Source organism: Pelophylax lessonae, assembly GCF_965119305.1.
Source record: "Pelophylax lessonae genome assembly, chromosome: 4".
In the NCBI taxonomy this organism is placed as follows: Eukaryota; Metazoa; Chordata; class Amphibia; order Anura; family Ranidae; genus Pelophylax; species Pelophylax lessonae.
Window position 1 is genome coordinate 384,645,159 of NC_138771.1, and position 19,260 is coordinate 384,664,418.

Here is a 19,260-nt window from a genome sequence, read left to right on the forward strand (position 1 = left end):
CTTACCTTAGAACGAGCCCCCGCCGTGCCGCTCACTCACCTCTATAATGGGCGACATGTCCAGTCGCCCGTCTTCCGGGATCGCGGAATCCGGCCACCTGATTGGCCGGAGCCGCGGTGACGTCTCTCCCGCGCACGCGCGCGGGAGCCGACAGTCACGGCACGGGACTCTGAAGGAACGGCACGAGCGGCCGTTCCTTCAGAGCGCGTGCGCCAGTGACGTCACTGGCTGCATGTAAGGTAAATATCTCTTAAAAACGGTACATGTTTAGGAGATATTTACAGTACCTATAGGTAAGCCTTATCATAGGCTTACCTACAGGTACAAGTTGTGGAGGAGGGTTTACTTCCTCTTTAATTTGCATCGATGTGGATGAAGAAATCTCTGGCAAGAAAAGTGGCTATGCTTTTTTCTTTTTATTTTTTTTAACTGCGGTGGTGAAATCACCTCCTACAGTGCTGCAATCATTGATTTATGTGTATTCTGAGAGAAAACGCTGTTGCTGTCAGAAAGAAATCAGTGCTGCAGCTGATGGGCCTAATTGCAAAGCAAAGAATGGAAAACACAATAACAATAAAACATTACATTATAATAGCATACAGTACAGTAGAATGGTGGTATCTGCAAAGAAAACTATGGTTAACAATGAAAAAAAGTAACAATAAAACATTACAGTATAACAGTATATTATATATAACAGGACAAGTAGAAAGAGTAGAAAAGTAGAGTAAGATTAGAAAACCAACTTGACAACTATTTTTGGCTTTTTTATATTTAAAAATTTTTTTTTAACTTTTTTTTGTAACTGTAAAAAAACTGTTCCAAGCTAGGGTCTCTCAAAATGCGATAGCCAACATCTTTCACTAGTGTGTGGTAGCGACTGAAACAGTCCCGATGCAGAGACCAGGACAGGGGGGACAAAAAAAAGCGGGTGTCATGCCTATAGCCGCGCTTTCTACCAGGCCTGGACGAAATCTCAGCGCTTTTCTTTCAAACTTTTACCGATTCCTTGTCTCTTGTCTTAACCAACGACTTCAACTCCCTCCTTAAAAGGACAAGCCTTTAGACAGGAATCCCCAACAGCGAACATTTGTATGCTGATGACACCATTTGGACAAAATATCACCCCATTCTAGAGCTGCACGATTCTGGCCAAAATGAGAATCACGATTTTTTAGCTTGGAATAAAGATCACGATTCTCTCACGATTCTCTGTGTAACAAAAAAAAATTGGGATAACTTTACTGTTGCGTTTTTTTTTTTTATTCATTAAAGTTTATTAATTGCGTTTGAAAGACTGCTGCGCAAATACAGTGTGACATAAAATATTACAACAATCGCCATTTTATTCTGTAGGGTCTCTGCTAAAAAAATATATAAAATGTTTGGGGGTTCTAAGTACTTTTCTAGCAAAAAAAAATGATTTTAACTTGCAAGCAACAAGTGTCAGAGAAAGGTCTAGTCTTTAAGAGGTTAAACTTCCTTTTTCCCTGGCAGAGGGAAGGAAAAGATACAATGTAATCATTTTGTTTATAGTTACTGGGAGTTTTCCACAGCTGTTTTCTCTGCTCACTCAGCTATGCAAAGAATCGAGAATATGTCAGGTTTAGATCGTCAGGGGGGGTGAATCGAGATCGCGATTTTCATACGATTAATCGTGCAGCTCTACCCCATTCCAATCCTGAATTTGGACGTTAATCTTTTAGCAAAGATGATCGCCTTCAGTTTAAACAACTTTATTGGAAACCTTATCCACCACGATCAAGTAGGCTTCATTCCCGTACATCCAGCGAACTACAATATTCGCCGAGCAGTCCTCTTACACACTGCCAAAAAAACGTTGTATCCCTTTCCCGCGTCCTTTCCCTAGACATTAAAAAAAGCATTCGACAATATCCTGGTCCTATATGCACTTCACCCTCTGAAAATGGGGCTTCGGCCCTCACTTCTTACAATGGGTCTCTGCATTATACACTGAGCCTATAGCATATATAAAATATGCGGGCGACAAATCGGATATTTTCAATATAGTAAGAGGCATGCGTCAAGGGTGCCCGCTCTCCCCCCTCTTATTCTCCCTACTTATTGAACCCTTGGCTCAACGTATTAGGACTGGCCCCTCAATCACAGGCATAGAACTAGGTGGATATCAACACTTATGTGCTTATTCATGGAAGATATCCTCCTATTCATTATCTATTCCACATGTATCTTCCCCCAACCTCCTGAACACACTCGATAAGTTCTCCATCTGTGGTCTAAATGGTAATATTCAAAAATCTACGACATTAAATATCTCACTAACCGAAGCGGAGTTACATTTGGCACAAGCGGCGTTACCATTTGCGTTGACCCTGAACCGCCTCCCTTACTTCAACACCCAACTCACTGCCAATATCTCTGATTTATTTGCAGCAAACTATATTCCCCTGCTGAAAGTCTACAGACTTGATGACAAAATGGGCATCCCTCCCACTTTCCTGGTTAGGGAAAATAAACACAATTAAAATGGCCATACTCCCCCAAACTCCTATATCTGTTCAGGGTCCTCCCAATATCTGTACCTGCACATTTTTTACGAATCCTACAACAGAGAGCAACTATGTTCACCTGGGGCTCAGTCAAACCTACATTGCCCAAACTCCTCATATCTTCCCAAACTGCGCAGCAGCGGCTTGGGCTTTCCCAATTTAGCCACATATTACAAGGCTGTACAGTTAGGACAATTGGCTAAATACCATGCCACCAAAGAGATCCCCCTTGTGGGTTATGATAGAATCTGTAGACTGCAACCCTCCATCAGTATCCAGTACATCGCCTTCACCCTCAGCTTTATTAGCAAGGCAGTGGTCATCTTGGATCATGCTCTCCTTAAGTATGCCACAGTACATGTTGGCATTGATGGTTCCCTCAATGAACTGTATCTCCCCAGTGCCGGCAGCACTCATGCAGCCCCAGACCATGACACTCCCACCACCATGCTTGACTAGGCAAGACACTTGTCTTTGTACTCCTTACCTGGTTGCCGTCACACACGCTTGATACCATCAGAACCAAATAAGTTTATCTTTGTCTCATCAAACCACAGGACATAGTTCCAGTAATCCATGTCGTTAGTCTGCTTGTCTTCAGCAAACTGTTTGCAGGATTTCTTGTGCATTATCTTTAGAAGAGGCTTCCTTCTGGGATGACAGCCATGCAGACCAATTTGATACAGTGTGCGGCGTATGGTCTGAGCACTGACAGGCTGACCCCCCCAACCCTTCAATTTCTGCAGCAATGCTGGCAGCACTCATACGTCTATTTCCCAAAGACAACCTCTGAATAGGACACTGAGAAGGTGCACTCAACTGTTTTGGTCAACCATGGCGAGGCCTGTTCTGAGTGGAACCTGTCCTGTTAAAACGCTGTATGGTTTTGGTCACTATGCTAAAACTCAGTTTCAGGGTCTTGGCAATATTCGTATAGCCTAGGCCATCTTTATGTAGATCAACAATTATTTTTTTCAGATCATCAGAGAGTTCTTTGCCAAGAGGTGCCATGTTGAACTTCCAGTGGCCAGTATGAGAGAGTGATAATACCAAATTTAACACAACTGCTCCCAGTTCACACCTGAGACCATAGAACACTAACAAGTCACATGACACTGGGGAGAGAGAATGGCTAATTGGATCGAAATAAGACATTTTCATTTAGTGGTGTACTCACTTTTGTTGCCAGCAGTTTAGACATTAATGAGGGACAGCAAATTTACACTGTTACTCAAGCTGTACACTCACTACTTTACATTGTAGCAAAGTGTAATTTCTATAGTGTTGTCACATGAAAAGATAGAATAAAATATTTACAAAAATATGAGGGGTGTACTCACTTTTGTGAGATCCTGTATGTATAAAGGATCCACACAGAGGTCTGATCTCGAATCTCTACTCCCAATTACTTACCAAATCGGATGCAGGTCCACCCCCATATGTTGCTAAATGGGAAAACTACCCCACACTTTTGACATGGCAGAATGGTCTGAAATATGTTCTGCAACAAAATTCTCCTCTTAAAATGTCATTGCGGTGGAAGCCTCCTACAGAGTGCTTACACGATGTTACTTAGTCCCCGTCAGAATCGCTAAGTTTGCACCCGACCAATTGGCTCTCTGTTTCCACAGTTGTTCAGAGCTGCATACAATAATACATATCTGGTGGAATTGCCCAATAGCACAAGCATTCTGGAAAGTTGTTTTCAGGCTCGCCTCTAAGATGTTTGAACTATCTCTAACACCAGACCTGGCGACAACCCTTTAAAACTGAAACCGGAATCCTTAACAATTCAAACTAGCCAAATCATGGAAAATACCCACATTGAACATAGAGACCAAACACAGAATAAATCGCACTTTGCTACATGCCAAGATGGAAGCTTTAGACAATGATAACCTTGGCAAATTTGATCATCTATGGAGACCATGGATTACCTATGGTGTTCCGCCAGGCTTTGAAGAACTGTTACTTCTTCTATGGTAGAAGACTGACAACATGATGTCCTGTTTAATGCCCCTTAGGGGGGTTGCTCTATTCCTGGGGATCCCTCTTCCTTACCTTCTCCCTTTTCTGGTCTTTCCTTTCCGTCTCCTGTTTCCCTTCCACCCATGCCTCGGTTACCGCATCTCTCAGGTAACCTTCACTATGTCAGCATAACATAGAATGTCTTTATAGTGGTTACTAAATCGCCACTCAGTGGCTAGATAACCATGTGTTATATACCAATAAAGGACCGATACAAGTTTATTTTGCTCCGAATAGGTATATGCCCAGAAGTTTGTTTTTTAATAACTCGATCAGCAAAATCTAGTGATATCCTTCTCAGCTATACAGATTGTTGTTGGACAGACCATGTACAGCCAATCTTTTTTATCCCATGCTCTGGACTATTTCTTAAATGTGTATTTGTATTCTTAAATGTGTATTTGTTATGCTATCTGTTCTTTCTTTTCAATAAAACTCTTGTTTATTTAAACAATGAGACAGAGGGAGCAGACGCCATTGTGCTCGCAAGGATATCAGATACCAGAAAGCAGGGAACTAAAAAATTAGTCTGGAAAAAAAGCAAGTAGTAATGACTAAAGCAAAAATAAAGATGCATGAGGAGAAGTTAGGAATGGAGCTACAAATAAAGTCTTAAGAGTTGAAACAGCTAGCCCCTAGGCCAGTGGTCCTCAACTCCGGTCCTCAGGGCCCACTAACAGGTCAGATTTTAAGTATTACCTTGGGGAGATGCAGACTAAAGTACTGCAATCACCGAGCAGCAAATTATATCACCTGGGATGTATTTCAGTTATCTTGCAATCCTGGCCTGTTAGTGGGCCCCGAGGACCAGGGTTGAGGACCACTGCCCTAGGCGAGAAAACCAGAAGAAATCCAGCAGTACAAATAACCGCTCATATGTAAAAGTGGATAGATAACTATTGCGGACGGCTGAGCAGATGAACCAAAGCACTTTTGACCTCAAGATCTGCAGGTAGACTGTGATAGTGTACAAAGTACTACTGAAAAAAGTTGCTTTTTCGACAACTTCTTTAGAAGTAGAAGGGAAAAAAAATATAGAAGTTAGAGTTGAAAAATAATATAAATATCCTAGCTATGCAGTCAATACTGCCTTTGTAACAATGTGTCCTCTTATTCTTATCTGCCAAAGAGATGCAAGTGGGAGAGAGAAAAGTAGACTAGGTGAACAGACAATTAGAGCTCAACAATACTGTCCTATTATTTCTTGAAGCTTATATTTCCAACCTGCTGACGTTTTGCAGTCATTAAATTCAACTTATCCACTTCAGCTTTCAGTGCTTTATACTGTATTCCCAAATCCTGCTCTGTTCCAGCATTTCTTAATTTTACAATACCTTCTTCAACCTAAAAAAAAAAAACAAAAAAAAAACCATGTAATTTAAAAAGATTAACGCACCATTACAAAATGTGTTAAAATTAATCTTTAAAAAAAATGCATTACCACTTTTAGTTGAACAAGTAACTTGTATACATCTGCCATATCAGCCAAAATCAGCAGCCTTGTAACAGCTGATAACAAGGCACGAGCTGCTCGCACCATATTCCCACGCTTAACAGAGGAGCATGGATCATCAGCAAACTCTCCAGAAGCACTTCTCATTACTTCACCTGTAGTTGTAAAAAATAAATAAACAAACAAATAAATGATTCACTCAAAGCTTATCTTCAGGGAGGAAAAACCATTATCAGGCATGTTTCAAAGATCACTATAAATTATGCCATCTTACATCAAAATTGGTGTCAATTAAAATTTTTGAGGTTGCAGTGCTATAATACAGTTCACTTATCCAAGATTTTTTTTCTTAGTTATGTATACAGTGGGTAGGATTAGAACCTCCGACTGTATTGTTATCCTGGGCTCCACTTGCGATTCACCCTCATTCTTGCCCTACTAACATTGTTTTACTATACAGGAAGAAAAATTCTCCAACAGTAACACTCAAATAAATGTCATTTTCTTCTAGTAAGATAGGGAAAACCTAGTACCCCTGTCAAATTTGTATTCCTCTCTGGGTCCCTGTGGCAGATTTTTCCCCTCAGTTCCTGTGTGATGAAACTTGTCAAGAGGACATAAGGTGAGGGCGGCATAGTGGTTAGCACTTTCGCCTAGCAGCCAAAGGATCGCTGGTTCAAATCCCAACCATGACACTGCCTGGAGTTTGCATGTTCTCCCTGTGCCTGCGTGGGCTTCCTCCAGGTACTCCGGTTTCCTCCCACACTCCAAAGACATGCTGGTAGGTTAATTGGCTCCTGTCTAAATTGACCCTAGTATGTGTATGTATGAATGTGAGTTAGGGACCTTAGATTGTAAGCTCCTTGAGGGTAGGCGCTGATATTAATCTACAATGTATATGTAAAGCGCTGCGCAAATTGATGGCACTATACAAGTACCTGAAATAAATCTCTCTAACTGAAGCCCAAACAGCAGTAAAAACATGACAGGAGCTTGAATCCTTCCCGCTTTATCCAAAATGTACATGTATCTAAAACATAGAAAAGTTTTTTGGCTTGAAATACATCTGAAGAGGTCTTTACCTTGTTTACTTCTAGGATATTAAAAAAAAAAAAAAAAAAAAAACTTGCTGTCAGATTAACTGCTTGCCGACTGCTCACAGTATATTTACTGCGGCAGTCAGCCCCTCACAGGCAGAGTGACGTAGGTCTACGTTGCTCGCCTGTGAGGCTCTGGGGAGCGAGCGCGCGCCCGCGGAGGCGCAGTCACGGACCCCCCCGCGTGTGTGACCAGCGGACCCGATGTCCGCCGGTCACTCGGCGATCGGCGGGGGAGAGGGAGAATGTCAGGCAGCTTGTGTAAACAAGCCACCTGTCATTCTCCTCGCTGTAAAAACACTGATCACATGGATCTACTATGTAGATCCGTTGATCAGTGTCCTTACAGCTCAAGCCACAGCCAATCACAGTAGAAAGCACGCCCCTAGGGACACACACAGCCCCTCCCTCCCAAATAAAGTTAACCCCTCAACTACCAGTGTATTTTTACAGTAACAGTGCATATATATAGCACTGATTACTGTAGAAATGTCACTGGTAACCCCAAAAGTGTCAAAAATGTCAGTCAAGGGTCCGATCTGTCCGCCCCAATGTCGCAGTACCGCAAAAAAAAAAAAAAAAAAAAAAAAAAAAAATCGCAGATCGCCGCCATTACACGTTAAAAAAAAAAAAAAAAAAAAAAAAAAACACCAAAAATGACAGAAATCTTTCCCTTTGTTAGTAAACGCGATAACTTTTGCGCAAACCAATCAAAATACACTTTTTGCGATTTTTTTTACCAAACATAGGTAGAATAAAACAAATTGGCCGAAAATTTTAAAAAATTTTGATTTTTACATTTTTTTTGGGGGGAATTTCATATAAAAAAATGTGAAAAATATTGTTATTTTTGCAAAATGTACGCTCTTTTTATAGCGCAAAAAGTAAAAATCGCACGGGTGATCAAATACCACCAAAAGAAAGCTCTGTTTGTGGGAAAAAAAGGACGCCAAATTCGTTTAGATACAGCGTCGCACGACCGCGCAATTGTCTGTTAAAGTCACGCAGTGCCGAATCGCAAACTACCCCCTGGTCGTTTAGCAGGAAAATCCTCCGGGGCTTAAGTGGTTAAGAAAACTGGATTTTTGGACTTACCGTAAAATCCTTTTCTCTGAAGTTCATTGACAGACGCAGCTTCATATCTTCTTTAGACCATTGGGTTATGCTCCTTCAATCAGGAATAGGACACTAGGCAGGAAAACGCTTTGCCATGCCTATGGGGGCTGTAGCTGCAGGCATAACCCCACACACTCTGCTACAGCATCTAGTTTCGTTGCAAGCAGTGTTTAGAAGACAAAAAAAAATAAAAAAATAAAACCCACACACTCAAAAGCTGAGGGGCGGGTGCTGCATCTGTCGAACTTCAGGAGAAAATGTTTTCACGTTAAGTACAAAAATCCAGTTTTCTCTATCGTTCATTGACAGCCACAGCTCCATACCTTCTTTAGACCTTTAGGGTGTCCCAAAGCAGTATATTCATGAGGGGTGGGAAGACAACGCAAAGAACGTAACTTCCCATAGGCTAAACACTGCCAACCAGGTAATATGGAGCTCAACCAGGAACAACTGGAGCTCACCTAGCAAAACCTACACCCTCAAGTGAAAAAAAAAAAAAAAAAAAAAAGATTCTCTTTGGGGGCATAGCGACCGCCAAGCTGAATGGCCGCATGAGAGCAGAGCTCTCCACTCAGCCCCAGAAATAACTAAGAGCCGTGGCAGCCCGACGACACCGGAGGTAACTCCTCACACCTCGGCGAGCATTCCCATCATGCCCAGGAGACGAGAGCCTCCCAAGCCTGCCAAAGTGACCGGATTCTTCCCGATCTTCTCCCGCGGCCCTAACCAAGATGGCGGAGCTGGGCACAGTGCGTGGTCAGACGAGGCTGCCTGGAGAAGACACAGCGGCGCCGACAGGCGGATCAATACCGGCTCATCCAGGGAATAATGCAGGTGGCTCGGGCACTTCTACACCCACGTCCAGGAGCTATGCCAAATCAAAACCCCGCAGGGACATCAACCAAAGCGGTGAGGCAGACCCTGCATGGAGGTAAGCCTTCATAACCCCTCTGTGGCGCCTGAATTCACAAAGGATGACCCCCTTCAGCACATACCCCACTACAGGCCAAACTGTTTCTGATGTCATAGTAAAAGACATGCTGCAGTCACTCAGATCCTTTATCCAATCCTTGGTCATGTACCCACAAAGTTAACGCAGAGGTACAAGTACTAGGTGACAGAGTCGACCATATGGAGAACAAAGTTGGTGAATGCATCCTGTCTTTTAATACCCTGATTGATGCACATGAGGCACAGAATGAAGAGATAGAATGGATTAAAAACAAACTAGCCGACCTCGAGGACAGTAATAATTTAAAAATAAGGGGTATACCCAAGACTGTCTCAACAGCACAGCTACCACATTATGTCAGAGAGCTATTCCAAATTGCGTTACCTGCACGCACCCCCACTGATCTCACGATTGATAGAATCCATAGGATTCCAAAACCCTCATTTCTTCCTGCCCAAGTGCCACGAGATGTTCTCATGCGTATCCATTTCTTCCAAGCCAAAGAAAAAATCCTGGATACTTTCCGCAAAGAGGACAATCTCCCAGAGCAGGCTGCAGGCCTACAAGTACTTCCAGACCTATCCACCCACACTCTGAGATGCCACAAAAACCTGGACACGATCACCAAGGCACTCAAGAGACAATGGTTTCAGTTTTTTTAACTAATTCCATTAGTTACAAGTGGAAATATCCAGCGGAACTCCTCATTACCAAAGAGGGAAATGTAACGCCTGTTACAACTTTAGATGAGGGTTTACAACTTTTGCGCACATGGGGTATCGTCCCTGACAACCACTCAGCGCAACCTAACCCACCAAACCTCGCCCATATGGAAGGAGACTGGTCTCGAATAGGCGCTCTTGCAGGAACCATCACGCGTGCGAAGCCAGGCCCTAAAGTTGTACATCCTTGAAATATCTACTCATGCCCCCCGCTGTAGGAACCAACACCATCTTCCTACATAATTGACCCCCATACCTTCATAGTAGCGTAGCTACTCTATGTTCCTCAGAACCCTTTTTTTATGATACATTTCCCATGTTTGTTCGAACTCTTATTTTTTGCTTCTCAAGTGTTTTGTTCTAGCCTCACCATCATGGTTACTGTCTTCAAATCCTCACTTTGGACCTTTTTCCAATATGCTTCACTTATCCCGATCTTCCCAGGGATGCGCGAGACCACACCACCGGACACAATCCAAACTGTTCAACTATCAACGAGTACGCCTTCATTTATCTTTTTCCACCACACGCTCATGACGATTACAATTTTATCTATGAATGTCCAGGGATTAAATTACCCAACAAAGCGCTTTTCCTTGTGCAAGGAAGTTGAAAGAACCCATGCCGACATAATAGCAACACAGGAAACCCATTTCAAGAGGGACATGTGCCAAAATGCCAGCATAGAGACTTTCCAAACATGTTTATGTCCACGTTCTCTGCCAAAAAGAGAGGCGTCCTATTAGCCTTCAAGAACACTCTAACCTTCAACCTTATTTCTTCGGACATTGACCCGGGAAGCCGCTTTATTATTCTAAAATGTGATCTCAACTCAACCATATACCATAGCCACAATTTACGCTCCAAACACTAAGTAACTACGTTTTCTCAGTAAAGTTTTAAAAAACTGAATAAAGACGGATACGGCAACCTCCTGCTCTGTGGGGACTTTAATCTCACCCTAGACCCTACTATGGATATATCCTCTAAATCTAATACCCATACACCCAGTCTGCAACGTTTCTTCCATACTGAAGATATATACGATGCGTGGAGATCCCTCCATGGACAATGAGAGAGACTATTCTTTTTCCCCAACGTCACCATTCCTACTCTAGGATTGATGTGTGTAGTGGACAAATGGTTGCTGCAGCGAATCTCTTTCTCGTCTATGGCAGACATCACGTGGTCAGACCACGCAACGGTGGTGACTGCCATCGACGAGAAGGGGTGGAACCCTCCTATGAGGCTTTGGAGATGTAACAACTCAGTTAATCAAGATCCACAACATTATAACCTTTTATCTGACCATCTAAAAATGTACTTTGAAACAAATGTATCGCCTGAGATTAACCCATTTATGGTTGGGTCCGCTCACAAGGCGTATATGAGGGGAGTGATCCTCCAACTGTATGCACCCACTAAACGTGCTCTTGCTACTCAATTTGACAACTTACTAGCCAATATTCTTCAGACCAAGCTCATGAATAAATCCAACCCCCAACCCATCCAACACTGATGCCCTTACCAAATTAAGGAGAGAACTGAGGGAATATCTACAAACCCAACATGATAAGAGGTTATATTTTTATAACATGATAAATTTAAGCTTCGCTACTATTCTCAAGGCAACAAAGCAGGGAGGCTGCTTGCCCACAGACTCAAAGAACACAGCAGCAAAACTAAAAGCAGACTAGCTGCATTTAAAATGCTAATTCTTCCTCAAATATTATACATGTTCCGTACTCTCCCAATCCCAAATAACAAAGCTTGTGTGGCGTCCTTCTCCCTGGTCAAGACATTTTTTTGGCAGGGGAAGAAGAGCAAGATGCTCACACGCTCAACTAATTAAGCACAAACACGCAGGAGGAATAGGAATGGTAGATATCAACGACTACCTAACTGCAGCGCGACATGACCAACTAAAATACTGGCTTACTCCTTCGCCAGACAAACTATGGGTTGACATCGAAAAACACTTAACCCTGTCTAATGACTTTGCCCTCTTGGTATATAAAAAAGGCAGAGAGGCAACTTACAAGGTTTCAAGTAAATAAATGCTTCTCATACATAACAGGCCAGTACAGTGTTCTGACTGTCTGTGAAAACGTCCACACGTGTTGACGCAATTAACGGCCTGTCAGCAACGTCAGAACGTCACTTCCGGTCCCGCATGGAACGCAAACAAGGAAGGAGCCTACCGCAGCGTTACCACCGGACAAAGATAGTCTGAACACTGTACCGGCCTGTTATGTATGAGAAGCATTTATTTACCGGAAACCTTGTAAGTTGCCTCTCTGCTTTTTTATATTCAATACATTTTGGAACGAATCACACTATGTTTTTTCCATCTTCCTTGCCCTGAGTGGAACATAGAGGGGGAACATAGAGACCAATAGCATCTATCCTGCCCTGCGTGACATTCCTAGAGGAGTCCTATGGAGTGCCTAAACTTACCAGTCTGAGCCTATTTGACCCATATGCAGTATTGCTAGGGGGTCCACAGTTTCTGGTAAGTGCACTCACAGGTGGGGTGTGGAGCACTAAAGGATTGGAAAAAAGTCATGGATTGGCACTGCACATTAGAAGACAATACGTTTTTGCACAGAATAAACTTCTTTGTTGGGACATTCTACTCGGACATTTATCACCTTTGATTTATTGGATTCCAGTCACAGGATTTTCACTGGACACATGCTTGTCACTATTTCTGCTGTTTGGGGAGTTTCTTTTGGTTATTCACATTGCACAGGTGTTTTTGTCTAGATATATTGCTTTGGAACATGGAATACCAGGAACCTGAGAATGATCGGAATTGGGGGAAAGGCATATGCTCTGTCGAATTCCCGCTGGTCGGTCAGGGCATCTGTCCCACAGGCTTAGTGACACTTGCCCTGCGTGTAGTATTTTTCCAGCTTGTGATTGCAGGGAGAGGTGAACAGGTCTACCTCGGGAAAAAACCCCAGGGACAGGATCCACCTGAATGTCTCCACATGGAGGGACCCCTCGTTGCGGTACAGCAGCACACTGGAGAGGAAATCCACTTGGACGTTCTGGGTCCCAGGAATATATATCAATATATCCGCCAGATAAATTTGAGCCCATGTCATGATAGGATCCAGTTCCCGCAAGAGAGGAAGACTCAGAGTCCTGCCTTGCCTCCTACATAGGATACTGCTGTGGTATTGTCCATCCTGAGCAGCACAGACTTTCCCTCCATTAGATGGCGGAAGGCTCGGAGAGCAAGAAAGGCCACCCGGAACGCCAGAATATTCGAGACAGGAGTGAGGGATTGTGGAGCCCACCTTCCTTGGGCCACTTCCGACATGTAGTGAGCTCCCCATTCAGAATTGCTGGCGTCTGTCGTGAGGATGATCCACGAGATGGGAACTATGGAGTGGCAGTTGAGTAGGTTTTTGTGCTGGAGCCACCAGAGGAGACCGGCCCTCATGCTGGGGGAAATAAAGATGCATGGATTGTGTTCCCCTGGATACCAATGTTGGAGAAAGCCTCTTTGAAAAGGGCGCATCCTCCAGAGAGCCCATTTGACCATGGGAGTCATGGAGACCATTGTGCCGATGATTTTGATACACTGGGGAGCTTTCAGGAATGAGGAGAGAGCTGGAAGGATCCTTCCCCGCACCGCTGGGATTTTCTCTAGAGGTAAGGTGTTCGTACCCCTGATTGTATCGAACTGAGCCCCTCAGTAGATCAGGCGTTGAGTAGGCTCCAAGTGGCTCTTTTGCTGGTTTAGCAACCAACCGAACTCCAGGAGAGTCGCGATAACCCGATCCCTGTGGGCTAGCAGTTGGTTCCTGTCTTGAGATACAAGGAGGAGATCATCGAGGTAGTGGTGTAAACGTATCCCCCTCGTTCTGATGAGAAGTACCACTGCCAGGATGATTTTTGAGAACACCCTAGGGGATGTTGACAGGCCATAAGAAAGGCAGGTGAACTGGAAGTTCCTATGTACGACTGCAAACCGGAGGTACCTGCGAAAACTTTCCGCCACAGGGACATTGAAATATGCATCCTTCAGGTCTATTGAGGCCAACCAATTGCCTGGCAGTATCGCTTTCTGAATGGTGAACAGAGTCTCCATCTTGAATCTTTCGTTTTTTATGAATCTGGGCCAGGGGCGCAGCAACAGGGCTCATTTAGCCATTACAGATGAGATCATGGCTCTGGACAGAAGGTGTAGAACGTCAATGGAAGCTTCCCCCAAGAAGATTGATACCAGCTTCAGTGCTTGACTGGGAGAATTTTTGGCTACCTCGTCCAAGATACCCCCAAGCTTGGACTCAATGTCAGACACCCAAGCCTCCATGGCATTGGACATAGCTGCCAGTGCCAAAGTGGGTTTACAGGCTGCGCCCACCGCAACCTAGATCCTTTTAAGGTCCAGAGCTAACTTTCTGTCCAAGCAGTCTTTGAAAGAGACAGCATCATCCAGGGGGAAGGGTGATATGTTCCACCAATCTCGTTACTGCAGCATCCACTAAGGGGGCCGATTCCAAGTGTCTCACGTCTTCCGATTTGAACGGATAAAGCTTTGCTAGCTTAGAGGATAGGGAGGATTTGCTGTCCCCCTTATTCCACTCATCAGTAATAATGTCTTTCAGTTCAGTGAGAAAAGGGAAGTTGGGACGTTCCTTTCCCGGGTGTTTCAAGAATTTGCGTTGCTTCACCTGGGGTGTCACAGGGTCTTCCCACTTCAAATCTATCAAGGAGGCCCCCCTGATTAGAGGTGAAATTAAAGCGAAGTCGAAGCCCCCTACGACTCAATCCCCTTCGGAGTCACTCTCTGATGACCTCAAGGAAGCATAGCTCGGCTGAGAAGGGCCCTGATCCTCGTGGGCCTCACCAGTGGGAGAACCGGCCGTAGATTGGCTTTGTGCGGTGGTAGTGCCCCATTCATTCATGGACTGCTGTACCACTCGTTTTACCAGAGACTCCAACCTCTGGTCATCGGCTTCCCTCTCAATGGCTGCACGAGCAAAGCATGGCTTGCAAAAGGGACTTGTCGTTCAGGACATGCGTCCCGCATCCCCAACAGGCTCTCTAGGCTGTGAGGCTACCGTGGTGGTGGGTGCTGTGTTTGGAGGAGGAACTGGAGCATCTCCTCTGAAGCCTGTTCCCCGATGGAGACTCATGGCGTCTGGATCTAGAGGACGAATCTCTTCGCGGCCTGGCAGGGTCCCTATCCCGATGCGTACCGGACCTGGAGGAGCTTTTGGGAGAAAGAGAAAGAACGGGGAAAAGCAAAATTTAGCGGCGTACAAGGAGCCAGCTACCCACCCCAGTCTGAACCAGCACCCACCTGTTACGAGAGGGATGGCCGCAAGAGGGCGGTGACGCAGGATCCATTACCAGACAATACTAGCAGTCTGGGGACGGAAAGGGTAACAGAGGATTAGACCCCAGCTAGCCCCTCCCCCCATGCCACCCCTCCACATACCTGAGGAGAGAAGCAGCAGACTTGGGGAAGCTGTCGCAATGTCTACAGGACTACCCAAGAGCACTAGGGCTGACAGCAGCTTTGAATTCCCCGCAGGAGTGACGTCATCACCTGTCACGGCCTCGATCACGACCACGCATGCGCTAGCCAAGCCTTGATTCCAATCACTGCAACAGCATGAATGCGCTGAACCAAGCCTTGGTCTTGTCCGCAGACTCGACTCGCGCATGCACCCCGGCAGCTCCGGCCGATGGAGAAGGAGAAAGTGGCTGCCTGGAACGGAAAGAAGCGTTCCAGCCGCAATGAGGGGCCGAAATCCAACAGAGCCAGGGAAAAAAGGAAAACAACACAGACAGCAAAGAGGGCTGCCATGGAGTGTTTTTGGCAAAACTTCAGACCCTGCCAGGGCTTACGTCGAACGGCATCCTGCACACCACACAGCCAGGGGATGCCATTGCCACTCACCCGCCCATGGCTGGGTCCCGGGCAGCACAAACACCAAATTTCCTCTTGGAGCAAGCAGGACGCTGATCTTTATACAGGTAATCCACAGGGTCCTTGGAGGAGGACAAAAAAAGAACACGGTCTCGATCCATGGGCTGAAATTTATGGGAGGGGGGTCCTATAACCTTGGAGAGGAGGCTACACACGTAGACTGCCATGGAGTCTGTCAGGAAAAACCCTTATCGCCCGAACCACATCCAAAGAGTGCAAGGCAATCTCCTTGGGATGCATAGGCTTAGGACATAAGGAAGGCCACAAAAGGTCTTCATCAAGATGAAAATCCGACACCACCTTAGGGAGAAAAGACGGATTAGGACAGAGGACTCGAACAGGTGACTGGATCCACCAGGATAGGGCCGACATCGTGAGATGGCTCAAACTAATATTCTGGTCCAATGACCGAGGATCCCTGTACTATTTTGCCAGAATCTCTTTCTGCAGAGGTCTTGAGTGAGATTGAGCAAACAGGACTGCTTCGAAGGTAGATACCATCAGGCCCAGGGCCTGCATGCAAGCCGTAAGGATGACTGATTGGTTTCCATCAGCAACCTCATCGCCCTTTGCAACTTCTGAAGCTTTTCAAAGGGGTAAAGTAAGAGAGGTTCTTTCCTCTCATTGGTATATTTTACAGCAATGTGCTCTCCTAAGCAAAATTGTAGGTGAGTATCCTCAAATGGTAGCTCGATGAGCACCAAATCTTACAGATAGACTAACACAACCTGAGTAAACTCGCTCACTAGACACCACTTGGCTTTCATCTTTTCCTAGGACTGTTGGGATGTTCCCCTGTGGACATTGCCAAATTTGTCCTCATGTGGATAGGACCAATAGATTCTTTGATTCAGGTGGCAACAATTCCTATTCTATTAAATCCCTAATCAATTGTGCTACAGCTCGAGTTATCTATAGTATTAGTTGTCCTTGTCACAAAATATATATAGGTAAAACAAAAAGACAATGGCGTGTGCGCATTGGTGAGCATTTAAGGGATATAAAGAAAAAAAGAACCTGAGAGTCCTTTGGCTCAACATTTTTCATGGTTCCACGAGTCTAAAATTGAAGGATTAAGGGTCAAGGGCATCTTTGCTTTGAAGATTAGCCCTAGGAGGGGCGACTTTGATCGAATTTCACTTAAAAAGGAAAAATTCTGGATCTATAGACTTCGTTCACTCTGCCCTAATGGTTTGAATAAAGAAATGAATTTGCAGGTTTTTCTATATGGAGATAAATGCGGGACATTTTCTGATTTAACTTGAGAGGTAGTTCATAAGAGCCCAATTTTTTTATCCCATGGTTGAATATAATCACTTTTTAATCCAATTGGTCTTGCACACAGCTTTTTGCAATGGCTTGGATTTGTTGCCTCCTTTGATTTGCAGATTAGTAAATTAATCTGCAAATACTTAAGGTGTACTTAAGGCAACTAGCAGCTAAGTGGCGCTACGTCCTGACGATGCGGATTGGTCAGTGAAACACGTTGACGTCACGCTACCTGTCTGCTGCTACACACCTGAGCATACCTGAGTAGGTTCAGTATGGAGAGCTGACTTTCATTGATCCCCACCACGGCTGTACTAGCTATACCAGCAGGGTTTTGGCCAGTCATTTGCTGTTACAGACCTGAGCATGAGCCTGAGAATTAGCTTAAGAATGAAGAGCTGATTATTATCAATTACCATGGCTGCATTCGCGGAGTCATGAACAGTCTGGCGGCGGTGTGTCTATATCCCAGTGAGTATAAGTTCTCAATACAAACTTTACCAGCTGAGAATTCGCTTGAGAATGAAGAGCTGAGTATTATCAATTACCAACATGGCTGCATTCACGGAATCATGAACAGTCTGGCGGCGGTGTGTCTATATTCCAGTGAGTACTAGTTTTTCAGTATAAAACTTTACTGGCATTCATTTGTGGTCTGCACTGGACTTCATTTGTTTACTGAGAAATCCTTGGGAGGAGGTTTCAAGCATTTTAGTGCACTCATACCGAGGACATGAACTGTTCCATTAACAAACAATGAGGTCCTGAGCATCGGAGGATTCCCTATAATTGCCACCGTGAGACTTATGAACATTTGGATACCTTTATGTAATATCACTGGGATGGATACACGAGATTACCATGATGCATGGCCAGTAACGCTAGGATTACCGACTCTATTGGGGCGATAGATAGATAGATAGATAGATAGATAGATAGATAGATAGATAGATAGATAGATAGATAGATAGATAGATAGATAGATAGATAGATAGATAGATAGATAGATAGATAGATAGATCGATCGATCATGGGAATATAGTATTTTCTGGAAATCACCATAGCCTCCCTGGCTGTTTCTAATCCATGATTGCACTCTGGAATGCTCGGAAATTGGCTCATTATGACTGTGATGACACTTATATGTCTATTCAGTGTCCTCTATTTAGCCACCTATGTTTGATTTGCTCTATCTTTTTTGGGTGGACTGCATTTATCCCAAGAGGATGTTCATAAGGTTTGGCTTAATTGTACCATTTGGCCTTTGAATTTAGATTGTCCACATTACCATCTAGAGGTGTCCACATTACCATCTAGAGGTAACACCTGTCCCGGCAGTGCCTTGAACTAGTTATATGATCACCAGTCTCAGACTCTCTGCTATATTATCGGGTTTATTATTATTTTCCATCTACATTATAGCCATTTCCAATTAGGTCATGTGTGTTTTTGATGAGATGAAGAGCATTGTTTGCTGGATTGAATTACCACACCAGCATTAGCGCTTTGTTTATTGTTTCAATACTGCTACATTGCTCTGTGTGGGGTATTATCAGCAACACTGTTCATCTCTAGCCCTGCTATTGGGCTTAATATGTATATACATTGTTACCTTTGAGTTATACCCCTTGTGGTTGTGCCTTGAGTTAACTGTATGACTGATAGCTTTAGACTCTCCGCAATACTAACTGTCCTTAGACTATTCTTTATTAACCATACAGCTATTTTTCAGTCAGCTCATAGTGGGGGTTCTCTGAGGTGATGAGCAGTGGTTGCTGGAGTGAGCTACCACACAAGCATTGGTATTTTGATTGTCTTATTTGATCCAATATTTCCACTATCTGCATGTGCATGGTAGTCCTGTCGCCATCGCAGTTCATATCTAGCCCTTATTTATGAGTTTGGCTCTCATTTTCAGTTTTGTATAGCTCCGGTTTGATTATTGCACATAGCATATATTTTGGTACTCTTTTGACCTTTCATTAATGCTCTGTAATGGTGTGTGTGCAGCAGACGTATGACGTTTGTGTGTGTTTTTAAATGACTACGTAGTCTACATTACTGTTAAGGTGGAAGGTTCTTTATTGTTCTCTAATTTATCACCTTTTGTTCCTTGACTATTCAATAAATGTTTTTTTA

General features: G+C 44.1%; 1 protein-coding gene across 1 annotated transcript in view; it reads right to left on the reverse strand.

The window, feature by feature from the left end:
* The window catches only part of CTNNA1 (catenin alpha 1), a 342,634-nt gene that overhangs the window by 242,342 nt on the left and 81,032 nt on the right, over positions 1–19,260 (reverse strand). The window contains exons 4-5 of the mRNA XM_082255676.1: positions 6,001–6,167; positions 5,784–5,903 (exon numbers count right to left, since the gene is read on the reverse strand). Coding sequence (XP_082111802.1) covers positions 5,784–5,903; positions 6,001–6,167 — 287 coding nt within the window. The remainder of the gene's footprint in view (positions 1–5,783; positions 5,904–6,000; positions 6,168–19,260) is intronic.